At 46.0% G+C, this 13,110-nt stretch overlaps 1 protein-coding gene across 1 annotated transcript in view; it reads right to left on the reverse strand.

Moving 5' to 3' along the window:
* ITGB5 (integrin subunit beta 5) overlaps nt 1-13,110 on the reverse strand; it is a 115,890-nt gene that overhangs the window by 90,246 nt on the left and 12,534 nt on the right. Inside the window, exon 3 of the mRNA XM_025474752.3 lies at nt 6,254-6,458. Coding sequence (XP_025330537.1) covers nt 6,254-6,458 — 205 coding nt within the window. The remainder of the gene's footprint in view (nt 1-6,253; nt 6,459-13,110) is intronic.

Consider the following 13,110-nt stretch of genomic DNA (forward strand, 5'->3'; position numbering starts at 1 on the left):
CACACCACCTGATACCATCACACTGGAGGTTAGGATTTCACTTTACACATGTTGGGGGGAAGGCACAAGCATCCTATGCATAGCCAACCTCTTCTCCATCCACCATCAAGTCTTTCTTAGACTTCTTAATAAGGTATGTGCTTCTTATCAGTCTGGGTGGCAGACGCAATACCTAAGTCAGGTAACTGGCTTTCTCCAAAGTAGAAGCTTGGAGGAGAAGGGGGAAAAAAGCAGCACAGGCAAAGGCTGGCAGGAAACCCATCTCAAAAGTAACCAATCACCTAGGTTAGTTAATAGCGCTGTACCAATGTCAACTGCCTGGTTTCAATAATGTACTTTGGTTATATGACATTATCAGCGAAAGCTGGGAAGGGTATATAAGAACACTATGAGGACGCCTGGGTGGCTCAGCAGTTGAGCATCTGCCTTTGGCTCAGGGCATGATGCCAGGGTCCTGGGATCGAGTCCCGCATCAGGCTCCCCTGGGGGAGCCTGCTTCTCTCCCTCTGCCTGTGTCTCTGTCTCTCCCTCTGTGTCTCTCATGAATAAATAAATAAATCTTTAAAAACAAAAACAAAAACAGAACACTATTACCTTTGCAACTTCTTGTGAGCCTACAATTATTTCAAAATAAAACGCTTTAATATGAAAAAAAAAAAAAAAAAACAACTACCCAATGGGCTCAAGGAAAATTAATGACAAGTAAACCTTTTAACTGCCCCCAGTGTTTCAGAACCACCACTAGCCTTTTATTTACCGTTTCAATAAGCTTTATTCTAAAGTTTATATCTTTTGTTGAGAATTTTTTTAGATTGTTTTCCTGACATACAGTTTCCAGGATTGGAAACAAAATGGAAAACATGATCCTGTGTTTACACAAAATCCTACTTAGAGTTTGGCAGTTCCTCAAAAAGTTAAACATAGAATTACCATATGACCCAGCAATTCTACTCCTACTAGTTATATACTCAAGATTATTGAAAACACATGTCCACACAAAAACTTGTGCATGAATGTTCCCAGTAGCATTAGTCATGATTGCCCCAAAGTGAAAACAGCCCCAATACTCATCAGCAAAAATGTGGCATGTCTGTACATATACAAAGGAATATTATTTGGTCATAAAAAGGAAGGAAGTCTTGATAAATGCTACAACATCAATGAATCCTGAAGATATTTTGCAAAGTAAAAGAAGCCAGACATAAAAAGCCACATACCTTTGATTTATATAAAATGTCGAGAATAAGCACAACCACACAAATAGAAAGTAGATTAGTGGTTGCCTAAGGTGGAATGTGGCCAGGAGGGAAAAGATAAGGAGTGACTGTTAATGCATACCAGGTTTCTTTTTGAGGTGAGGAAAAGGTTCTGGAATGAGACAATGGTGATGGTTGCACAATGCTGCAAATATACTACAAACCACTGAATTATGTACTTTAAAATGATGACTTGGGGCGCCTGGCTGGCTCAGTCAGAAGAGCATGTAACTCGATTTCAGGGTAATGAGTTTGAGCCCTACATTGGGTGTAGAGATCACTAAAAAAAAATAACTTTAAAAAATTTAAAAATAAAAAAAAAATTTTTTTTAATTTAAAAATAAGATCTTAAAAATAAATAAATAAATAAATAAATAAATAAATAAATAAATAAATAAATAAATAAAATAAACATAAAATGGTTGATTTCTATGGCATGTGAATCACATCTTAATTAAATTTAAAAAAAAGAAAGAAAGCAAAAATAAAAAGATCCACAGAGAGGAAAAGTTTTCTTTTTTCTTTTTTCCCCTAGGCTTACCTGGAACAGTAACTTTGCTTTCCTGAAGTATCACTCATAGTACGCTAAGGCTTGTCTTTGATTAGTCTAGTCTAAGGCTGGCGAAGTGTTACATTTCACTCAACAAATATGTATTATGAATGTATTATGAGGTATAGGGGAGCAGGGCAAGGGAGGAGACCAAAAAAAAAAAGCATTTCTAAAAATAAAAAATGGAAAAACCCACCACTAGACCTGAAAGCCTTCTGCAGAGTCAGGGGGGTGATTACCTTGAGGTTAACTACGCACTTGGTAAATTGAATGTTGCTAACTGCAACATAAAATCCTCTTCTTCCCCCAAATAAATAAATAGCTGGGGTTTGCCTCTTTAAAAACAATTAAAATTCTTAAGGTTTTAAGAGGCTTCATTGGCTTCAGGCGTTTCTATATTTGAGAAACATATTTGCAAGGTTCTAGACCTTTCGGAATTCATATTTTCATCAGATCTCCTCCAAGTGCTCATATCTACAGACAAACATACTCACAGCTTAGGTGTATTTGAACTGGGCAGCCAACCCCTCCATCACCTTGACCTCCCAGAAATGGGCTCTCCATCAGCACGCCTTCCACACAACCAGAGAGCTCACACACACCACCCATGTCATGATTTTGTATAAAAATAGGATCATGCTTTCCATTTTATTTCCAATATCAGAAACTGTGTCATAATGCTTACCAGGACATGTGACTATGCCCTGACTTATAAAATTAGCAACCTCAACTAATTCCAGCACTAATCTCTGGCAATCCAGTGTCTGTGCCTCTCTGTCCAGCAGAGCCACTAACACCCTTTTTTAGTTTCTTATTTCCAAGACAATTCAATAAGCAAAATAAAACATTGCTTTTTTTTTTTTTTAAGATTTATTTATTTATTTATGATAGACCTAGAGAGAGAGAGAGGCAGAGACACAGGAGGAGGGAGAAGCAGGCTCCATGCCAGGAGCCCGACGTGGGACTCGATCCCGGGACTCCAGGATCACGCCCCAGGCCAAAGGCAGGCGCTAAACCGCTGAGCCACCCAGGGATCCCTAAAACATGGCTTATATATGTGATGACTCAGAGCACAACCACAAGCATATCAAAATAAGACTGATTTCTTTAAAAAAAAAAAAAAAGACTGATTTCTTTCTTCCTTAATTGAGCTTATATTGAGCTTTATGCATAAATCAGTATTGTGCATAAATGCAATGCCAAGAAAACTTTGCCCAAGGAGGCTACCTTCACTTGAATCACTTCTTTAACTCCTCGCTGGGGGCTATTTAAAAAGCCAGGTGGCAAATCAAATCAAAGAACGGCCTCAGAGTCATACCTTCATTGTGATTTTAGGTAGAATTAAAATTGTTTAAAAAAAAAACAAAACTGTGGCATCTCTGGCTTTGTGTGACCTTCAACACTTTCCTAAACTAACTCTACCCTAAAGAATAAGGATTTGCCACCATGAAGGTATATATTTCTTAGAGAGAAAACCAGAGGCTCTGAGAACAATTCTAAATGAGGAGTTCCAAAAGTATTAGTTAAAAACCTCCTCTGATGATGACCTGAAACTATAAACTTGATTGACAAACTTGCTTTTCTGATGAAGATGGACAAGGATTTTGGTCTTTGTTAATTATTAAGTGACATCAGCGCATGATTATAAATACATCTTAAGTATGTGAAAATTATGAATATGAGAATAGAGACAGAGTCTAGTAGAAATGAAAAATAATATTGCATTAAAGTGGATGAAAGGCGCCGGGGTAGCTCAGGTGACCCCTTCAACTGGGGTCATGACCCCAGGGTCCCGGGATCAAGCCCCGCATCAGGCTTCCTGGAGGTGGGTGGGGAGCTTCTCCCTCTCCCTCTGCCTGTTGCTCCCTTGCTTGTACCCTCTCTCTCTGTCAAATAAATAAAAATCTCTTGCTTGTGGCCTCTCTCTCTGTCAAATAAATAAATAAAATCTTTTTTTAAAAAGTGGATGATTTCTGAAGAATTTCCTTTAAGTTACTGTTTTACTGTGATTAACTAAGAGAGAAGATACATCATTCACATTAATTGATAGCTACTCTTATCCCACACAATGTTCAAATAATCTTAACATTCTGCACAACTCCTACATCCCCTTCTCCGTCACAGCCCTGACCCTGAGCCTGTCTTCACGTATGGAGAGGAGTTACCTCGACCCAGAGGACACCACCACCTAGCTGCCCACACAGAGGCTCAGCTGACTCTTCCCTACTCAGGCACAGGCCTTTGCAAGGGCTCCCTTCCTTCCTTCTCTCTCTCAGCGTGGTATCTCACCAAACAAAAAGGCTAAGTGTCCCTTAATCCCCACATTAATCCCCAGCAACCTAGTAGCTTGTGCCTCTCTCTCTAGCAGAGCTGCGTACATCCTCCTTTCATTTCTTATTCCCAAAACAACTCAATAGGCAGATTAAACATTTTTAAATATACGATGACACCAACAACCAGCATCACTAAGTGCTTGTGATGGTGGCACGGAGCTAAATCCATCTCTGAGACACGGAGAATCGCTATTCAAACCTAGACCTAGCTGACTCCAGAATCTGCATCTTTGGCTGCTACTCTTTGTAAAGAACGGAAATTTTGACTTTTTAAAGTGTTATTTATACAAAAAGGCTCATTTAAGCCTCTGAACATGGCTGTGAGGAATGAAGGTGACAAAGACCTGGAGAGCTAAAGAGTGGGGTAGCCTGCTTGGGTCCTGCAAGCTCAGCCCGGAGTTAGAGCTGGAACCCAGGATGGCTAGCCACATCCATGATCCTGCCACCGGCTCCAAGTGGCCCTGAAGTCTAAAGCAAACCATCTGGAAGCAGTGATTGCCAATGGTTTCTTAGGCAATGAGATAGAATAAAAGGCTAAAAAAATCAAAGGAATTTGAAAATAAGCTACCTTCTCTCAAAATGTGATATTTTCTAATTTGAACCTATGCATATCCACTTTTTGACAACACAACAAATGTAGAATCTAAATGTAGAATTCTAAATCTAAATGTAAATGTAGAATATTATATTTAAAAAAGGGATGAACTAGAAAAAAACATGAGTTTTCTAGACACAAAGACCTGGGACTGAATCGGAGTAACCATTTCTAACTGGTAGACCTTGAGCCGGTCGTTCCTCATGTGGACGATGGTATTAGCTACCTTAGAGTAGGCTAGGTATTTAGGACACAGTAGGTACACAAAATCTGTTTCCTCATATCACAATCCATCCTAGGGCTTGCAGAGGTCCTAGGGTCATAGAACAAAATACCTCTACTCTAAAAGTTTGTCCCTTCAGCATGCCATGGACTCAAATGGAATTTGCTGACACGAAAAACTACATTTTCCTGAAAGCAGCACTTTCCTGAGAAACTTGTATTAACTAGGGAGTAAACCTACCAGTATCCTCCCATAAACTGCAATCACATTATTTATAATAGCCATAAAGTGGAAACACCGATGGATGAATGGACATTCAAAATGCAGTATAATATCCAGTATAAGGCTGGATTAAACAATGAAGTTTAATCCAGCCTTAAAAAGGAAGCAAATTCTGACATATGCTACAACGTGAATGAACCCTGAAGACATGCTCTGAGTAAAATAAGCCTGACACAAAAGTAAAAGTACTGTATGGGTTCACGTATATGGGGCATGGAGAGTAGTCGAACTCCTCAAGCCAGAAAGAATAGTGGCTGCCAGAGTGAAGGTGGGAGTGGAATCAAGAACTAGCGTCTAGGAACACCCGGATGGTTCAGTTGGTTAAGCCTAGGACTCTTGACTTCAGCCCAGGTCCTGATCTCAGGGTCATGGGGTTCCTATTCAGCAGGGAGTCTGCTTCTCTCCCTCTCTCTCCCTCTGCCCCTCCTCTCTGCTCTGGAGAGCACATGTGCACACACACTCTCTCAAGTAAATAAATAAATCTTTAAAGAAAAAAAATAAAAGAATGTGTGTTTAATAGGCACAGAGTTTCGGGCTGAGATAATGAAAAAGTTTTGGAGAGGGACGGTGGTGATAGACATGGTGAATGTATCTCATGCTGCTGAACTACATACTTTAAAATGGTTAAAACTGGGACGCCTGCGTGGCTCAGTGGTTGAGCGTCTGGCCTTCGGCTAAGGGCATGATCCCAGAGTCCCAGGATCGAGTCCCACATCAGGCTCCCTGCATGGATCCTGCTTCTCCTCCCTCTAACTATGTCTCTGCCTCTCTCTGTATCTTATGAATAAATAAATAAAATCTTAAAAAAAAATTAAAAAATAAAATAAAATAAAATGATTAAAATGCTAAATTTTATGTTACATATATTTTACCTTGATTAAACAAATAGCAAAGATACCTATCTGTCCACGGGAGCCTTGTACTCTGCCTCCTGGGGCCTGGGCCAAGCTCTGCCATTTCCCTGCACTGGCTCACCTTGGCACGACGAACGCGTCCCATCCCCAGGGCACTTACCCGGCCGCAGGTTCAGGGCGATCTTCTGTGGCGTCATCTGAATGACGTCTGAGCTGGCGGGACTGGAGCCCTTGCTGCTGAGAGGCAGGCTCCGCAGGACCTGGGTGCTGCTGGCCGGGCTCTCAAACTCGTCTCCACAGCCGTTTTTGACCAGGTTTGCCTTCAAGTCACACCGAGAGGTGACGGAGCGCAGGCTGCCAAAGTCCTAGGTGCAGAAACACAGGCAGAGAGCAGAAAAGTGCTCAGGGTGTCTTCCCAGATGTGAGGTGTCACGTTGTAGGCGCATCAGCATCTGGTGCATCTGCCACATTCCGCACTCCATTTTCATCATCCAAATGTGGGGAGTGACGAACACTGACCCCAAATGCCTCACCAAGGATTACAAGGGTTAATTAAGGTGTTGGGCCTGAAAGTACTTTGTAAACTGTAAATGCAGAATAAAAATGTTTGGTTTTGGGACGCCCGGGTGGCTCAGTGGTTAGGCATCCGCCTTTGGCCCAGGGCCTGATCCTGGAGTCCCCGGATTGAGTCCCACGTTGGGCTCCCTGCATGGAGCCTGCTTCTTCCTCTGCCTGTGTCTCTGCCTCTCTCTCTGTCTCTCTCATGAAAAAATAAATAAAATCTTAAAAAAAAAAAGTTTGGTTTCAGCTGTTACTCCAACGATCAAAATTCTCCTAAAGGAAAATGGGCCTGTCTCTGCACGATTAGCTGGAAGAGAGTAACTGAAATGGTCAGTGGCACAACTAAAAATGTTTTAAAGATACCATATAAGTGGACAAGTACTTATCATTCACTTAGGCAATCAAGAGTTAACCTCTGAGGCGCCCACTCATCCACCCTGCAGGCACTGCCCATTACACAACCATTCTGGAAGACAACGTGGCAATAAACATTGTGCCCTTTGATCCAGTGGTCCACTCCCAGGAATTTATCCCAAGAAGTCAATCAAAAAAAAAGGGGAAACTCCATTAGAAGATATATACTGCAATGTTATTTAGAATAGCACGATCTTATAAACTTGTAAACCTAAAACCTTCAACCATAAGAAAAACATGGTCTCTGCCCTCCATAGAAGACAGTCATTCAAAATTATGAACAGTGAAAAGAAAGTTCAAAACATACTAAGAAAAAAATCAGAAAATAAAATTATATCTGCATTAGGATTCAAAACAAAATTTTTTTGAATATTGTTGAGGTATTAGTGCAGATGGGCCAAAATTACATTTCTTTCTTATAATCTTTACCATGTTTGAACAATAAAGCCACCCTGATAAGATATATCTTTCTTTTCTGAAGCCGGATTTAGGAGAAGGCTGGGTAACAGGACGACCCAGCCTTATCGGGGGCACCAGGAGTTTAGGCCATTCACTTAATTATTTTATTTTATTTTATTTTTTTAAGATTTTATTTATTTATGAGAGACACAGGCAGAGGGAGAGGCAGGCTCCATGCAGGGAGCCTGATGTGGGACTCAATCCGGGGTCCCAAGATCACACCCTGGGCTGAAGGCAGATGCTCAACCGCTGAGCCACCCAGATGTCCATAGGCCATTCACTTTAAAATGAAATAATATCCTCTATTATAAAATATGGTACTTGGTAAGTATTGATCATTTTCCAGTAAGGGAATTTTTTTTCTTTCCAGTAAGGGAATTTTTAGCAGCAAAGCAAACCTGGGTTTCTCTCTTAACACCCTTTCACTGGTGAATGGTAGAAAATAAGATCGCCTCCACCAGCTGGTTGGATGCCAGTGCTGGACTGGATAATCCTCCTGATGGCTGGACGAGTTATGATGCCCATCCCTTCCTGTCGCCTCTGTAACATTTTGCCAGAAAGCCTCAAATGAATCAAGTGTCCTCACTGTCGTGTTAGGAGCCAGACTGCTGGCAGGACCACAGACACGAGGATGCCCCGGGGCTGGCCAGTGCCCGTTAGAGCCTTCACAAGATTCCAAACCAAGAAGTCAAGAATTTGCAGTGTTTTTACATACGTAAAACCAGATGTGTTGTTCTGGGCCTCTGTGATTTGTCATTTTTGTTTGTTTTACAACTGAATGTTTATTTTGTATATCGAACCCCTGGAGATCTTACCTGTCAACCTCAGGGACGGTGCCATAAGTATAAGTGGCTCCACACACATGTGGAACAGGTGAGAAAAATAATTATTCTCGCTTACAATGATTTTCCTTGAAATTATACAAGATTTCAACGGTAGGCTTTCCTAACTGGCTTCCAAATGGTCAAGCTGGTGTAGAAATTTGGATGAAGCAGTAAAAAAGCACAGGGGTGGGGGAAAGGTGAGGTAACCTCCAGAAGGCCCTGCAGTAGCGGTCTGCTGTCTTGAGCTGCCTGCAGCGGTGGTCTAATTGGCTGTCCCGAGCTGGAAGGGCTCAGGGGCTCACCTGCTCAGAGCCTACCTGGCGAGAATTTCTGAACTTCCTGCTGGCCTACAGGGCCTGGCTGCCAGCTCCTCCACTTGACAAGCTGGTTATGCCTGGCTCAGTTCAGACTGTCAAGGTACACTGTCTTGAGCAGTCCAGTGCACACCTCTGCCACCCAGTTGGCAACGAAAGCTTCTTTGGTCTCCCCAGAGTGATGGGTCTCCCCGGACACCCTTCTGATTGATCTGGAGCAGCCTGCATTCTGGAATAGACTAGGCCACAGAGCCATCCTGCTGCACTCTAAGCAAGAGGTAGTTGCATGATTCCTAATCCACCCCTTGGCAATCCATTTCAGCCTGGTCATCGAGATCACACCCTACTGCCTGGATACTAACACTTAGGGCGAACTTCATCCAATCTTCCCAGTCATCCTGCTCAAAGGGGTTTTTGACAAACACTACCAGGAGAACCTGTACTGGGCCGCCTGCTGGCCAGGGAAGATGTACCTGCTAGGATCATCAGGAGACTTAAAGTCCAGGTCATCCTTCCCAGACCTGGAGAACTCAGAGGCAGCCACACCCAAACCACTTATAACTTGATCTGTGTCTGGCTTTCCCAAACGTACTCTAGAGGCTCTGAGGCTTCTTTAATCTCTAGGACATGAGGAGCAAGGCACTCTTCATTCCCCTTATTTCCCCTTAATACTCTTCTTCGAGGTTGTGGTAAACCCCCACTCCAATGCACATGGCTTCCCTGAAGTTTCCTGCACAGGTGAGGGAGGGCCACCAACCTCTCTATTGTCACCTGGTTGTCCATATGAGAACTACCAATGACCACATTAAACCTGCAACTTATGGGTCACCTGGTTGGCTCAGTAGTCAGTAGAGCATGAGACTCTGGATCTAGGGGTTGTGAGTTCAAGGCCCATGTTGGGCACAGAGCCTGCTATAAAACAAACTGCAACTCATAAGGTGACCTCAAAAGTGCCAACCGGGTCAGCAATGGGACAACACAGGGAGCCCCCTTCTCAGGAGCTCCAGCTGCACACACAGCAAGGGACACCCTACTGTGGCGCCTGTACCAAATTTAGTCTCAGTGCTATCCATCTCTATCATCAGTTTGTCAACAATCTTCACCTATTTTGCAAAGTTCAGTGGCCTCTGTTAGGACAGGCCCGACGTTGATGTGTCCAACAGCCTCTGAGACATCTTTGCCTAGATACTGAGTCTTGTCATTGTCCCAGGGCTCTAAGGTGTCAAAGACACCACCCGAGGCACCTGTGGGCTTTGCAGGTCTGAAGCACATTTTGAGAATAAGGGAGCTACCTCCATGGTGGGGTTCCCACAGTAGCTGAAGGTCCATCTGGCACAGAGTCTGAAAAGAGCCATGACTAATTTCTAGCCCTAGATTCTTGCTGCCCAAGAAAAGGACAGAGAGCACTGCAGGCCCCACAGGGAATGCTGACCCCACAAGCCCCAGTGCTTCTCTTCCACTCCTGAGCCTTTCTCTGGATTGTCCTTCAGAGGCCAGAGCCCTGACACCTAGACCCAGAATACAGCAAGTTCCAAGGGGAAGCATCAGCTGGTGCCAGTCCCGTGCTCTCTGTGGGTGAGGAAGCAGAGGCCCAGATGCCAGAGTTCATGCCTAAGTTCACCCAAGCAACTCCAGTTCACCTGGCCTCAGCTGCCTGCAGCTCTTTGTGTCACCTCCCTGCGCTCTTTGCATCACCTCCCTGCCATCTCAACAAAGGCAATGGTAAATCCTGCAGCAGGCAACTCACTCTGGGTCCACAGACTCCATCCCTTAGAATTTAGTATTTCCCTGCTGCCCCCAAGGCAGAGATCTTCCTGCCATCTGTCCAAGTTGGAGGATAAATATTCTCTCTTATGCAGAAAAACAGGCATGGAAGCAGAGGGGAGACCTCATCTCAACATGGGAAAATGGAAGCTAGCTCCGGGAAGGGCTTCTAATGAGGCGCAGCTCAACTGCTTACACGCGTTCGCGAGGCTCCGTGCTGGAAGGGGTTCCAGCTCACGGGGGAAGCATCTGTCCACGGTCTCAAGAAACACACCTGTCGACCCTCCAAGGATATATAAAAGGAAACTGCATTATGGGCAAACTTCCAAGAGCAGAAACAGAATGGGAACAGGAACTTGAAACATCTTTTATGGCTTTTGGTCACTCTGGGGTAATGTAGAAAAGACAAGAGAAGTGTTCCAAAGGTAGATCCCTTTCATTAGTGACAACACTGGCCTTTGCAAGTTGTGGCAACCTTCTCCCCTCTACTCCCTCCATCGCCTGCTGTGTGGAGGCTTATGATGAGCTCCACGGTTGGCTGGAACGTGGTAACACCCCACGCCCCGGCCACTTTGCTCACCCCAGTCTCTCTCCCCTGCAGCCAAAGCCAGGGGTTGGGTTCCCTCGGGTTTGTCCGAGCGTGCCACATGCCCTTCGGTACGTGCACGCCACCTGCCTCCTCTGGCTGAAGGCTGGAACTCTAACCAGATGTGGGTGGTGGTTTTGCTGGGGGGATCCCTGTTGGCTTCTGAAACAGCAGGTGGGGGGAGCGGAGAAACAGCAGGCCCTGGGAGAAGAGGGACCCCGGCAGGAAAGGAGGCCGACAGGCCAGCTTCTGGGACGAAGACGAGGAAACCGGTGCCCAGAGGAGAGCCTGGCAGGGAGGGGGGCACAGGCCGGCCTCCCTGGGAGCCCTCGGGGGCGTGGGGGGCGAGGGGAGAAGGCCAGCGCTGCAAACCGGAGTCTGCGGTGAGGAACACGCCGGCACGCGTGGCCCCGGCCGGGGGACGGAGAAATCCCTCTGCAGCCTTCAGCCGCTCATCCGATCCCCGAGCAATTATCTCTGAAGCATCTACAATCGGCCTCGATCAGTCCTTTCATGACCATGAACGGATTTCCGTGAGCCAGGGAGACGTCCACGTTCCTCTCTCCCTCCCAGCCCAAGGGGGGGTCACAGGCCGGCCGCCGCCACCTCCCCCAGGAGCCCACCCGGGATGCTACCGCAGTCCCGCCCGAGCTGCAAGACGGATGCCACTGGGGGTTTGCCAGGCTGCCCTCGCTTTTTGGCTCTCGTGCTGGGGACCCAGACCACGGTCACCCAAGGTTCAATTAACCTCTAACGCCGTCTTGTGTGCAGCAGGAACAGGGGAGCAGAGGCAAGGACTCGCAGCCCCCCAAACTCCTGGTCTCGGGGTACAGGAGAGTCTGGAAGCTGTTCTTGATGCCAGATGGTGAGTCTGAAGCCACCGGTAAACTGTGTTAGGAAACAAAGTCAAGGGCAGCCTCTCTCTCTCTCTGTGTGTCTCTCATGAATAAATAAATCTTTTAAAAATGTTTTATTGTATTAATTTGTATTCATGCCTGTTACTGACTAAATCATCATCTTCTTGAAAACCTAAATTATGTCGTATTCATCTTGGACTCCTCAGATCCAGCCAAGAATCCGGCAGAGTCATAGTTGATAAGAAAGATGGGCTTAAACAACATGTCGTTAGAAAACTGAAGTTTATTTTTTATTTTTTTTTAAGATTTTATTTATTTATTTGAGAGAGAGAGACGGAGAGCCAGCATGAGCAGGGGGAAAGGAGCAGAGGGAGAGGGAGGGAAATCCTAAGCAGACTCCCCACTGAGCAGGGAGCCCAACAAGGGGCTCGATCCCAGGACCCTGAGATCATGACCTGAGCCAAAGGCAGATGCTTAACCAACTGACCCACCCAGGTGCCCCCAAACCAAAGTTTAAATCTCAGTTTTGCCAAGCTTTCCTCCGAGTTTCTCGATCTGTCAAATGAAGGTGGAAATTGCCACCCTCCAGTGTTCCCTGGGTATGAAGTGAGACCGGTGCGCGCGAGGGCTTTCGGATGGGACGCTAATGAGCAGAACGCCTGTTCCCCGGCAGCCGGCCGCTGTCATCCGTGGTATCTTCTAGCAAACGGAAGCAGTGGGATCTGGAAGCCGGGGTCAGCGGTCTATCTTCGGTTTCTTTTCTTCCTTGTGCCGGTACTTCCACGAGTCTGATGTGCTCGCGTCGATAGTGGACGACGTGATCTCGAGGAGCCTTGCATCGCCGCAGCCCACACTTGGGTTCCCTCTCTGGCCCAGTGGCCCTGGGCTTGGACGGGGCCTCGGTCTCGGCTGAACAACTTCCTGTGATGCCTGCACGGGGAAGCAGCTTTCCGTCGTCTTTGGGGGCTGAACTGCCCCCCGGGCCTTCGTGAGTCTCGGAGCTGAGTCCGGGCAGTTCAGGAGTGGTTTCTGATGGGCCCTTTAGCGAGGAGACAGAGAAGGTGCGGCCGAGGGCCATCCTAACCACAGCCCGGCGGGCACCGGGGGGCGCGTGATGCGTGGGTACATCGAGGCCTGGTGCCTGGTGGGCGGTGGGGGGGGCAGGTTCCTAACCGTGTGTTCATGTGGATGCTGCTCCGCCGCCCGCCTTGTCGCTGCCTACCTGCACCAGTCGGTCG

This window comes from Canis lupus, chromosome 33 (genome assembly GCF_003254725.2).
Source record: "Canis lupus dingo isolate Sandy chromosome 33, ASM325472v2, whole genome shotgun sequence".
Classification (NCBI taxonomy): domain Eukaryota; kingdom Metazoa; phylum Chordata; class Mammalia; order Carnivora; family Canidae; genus Canis; species Canis lupus.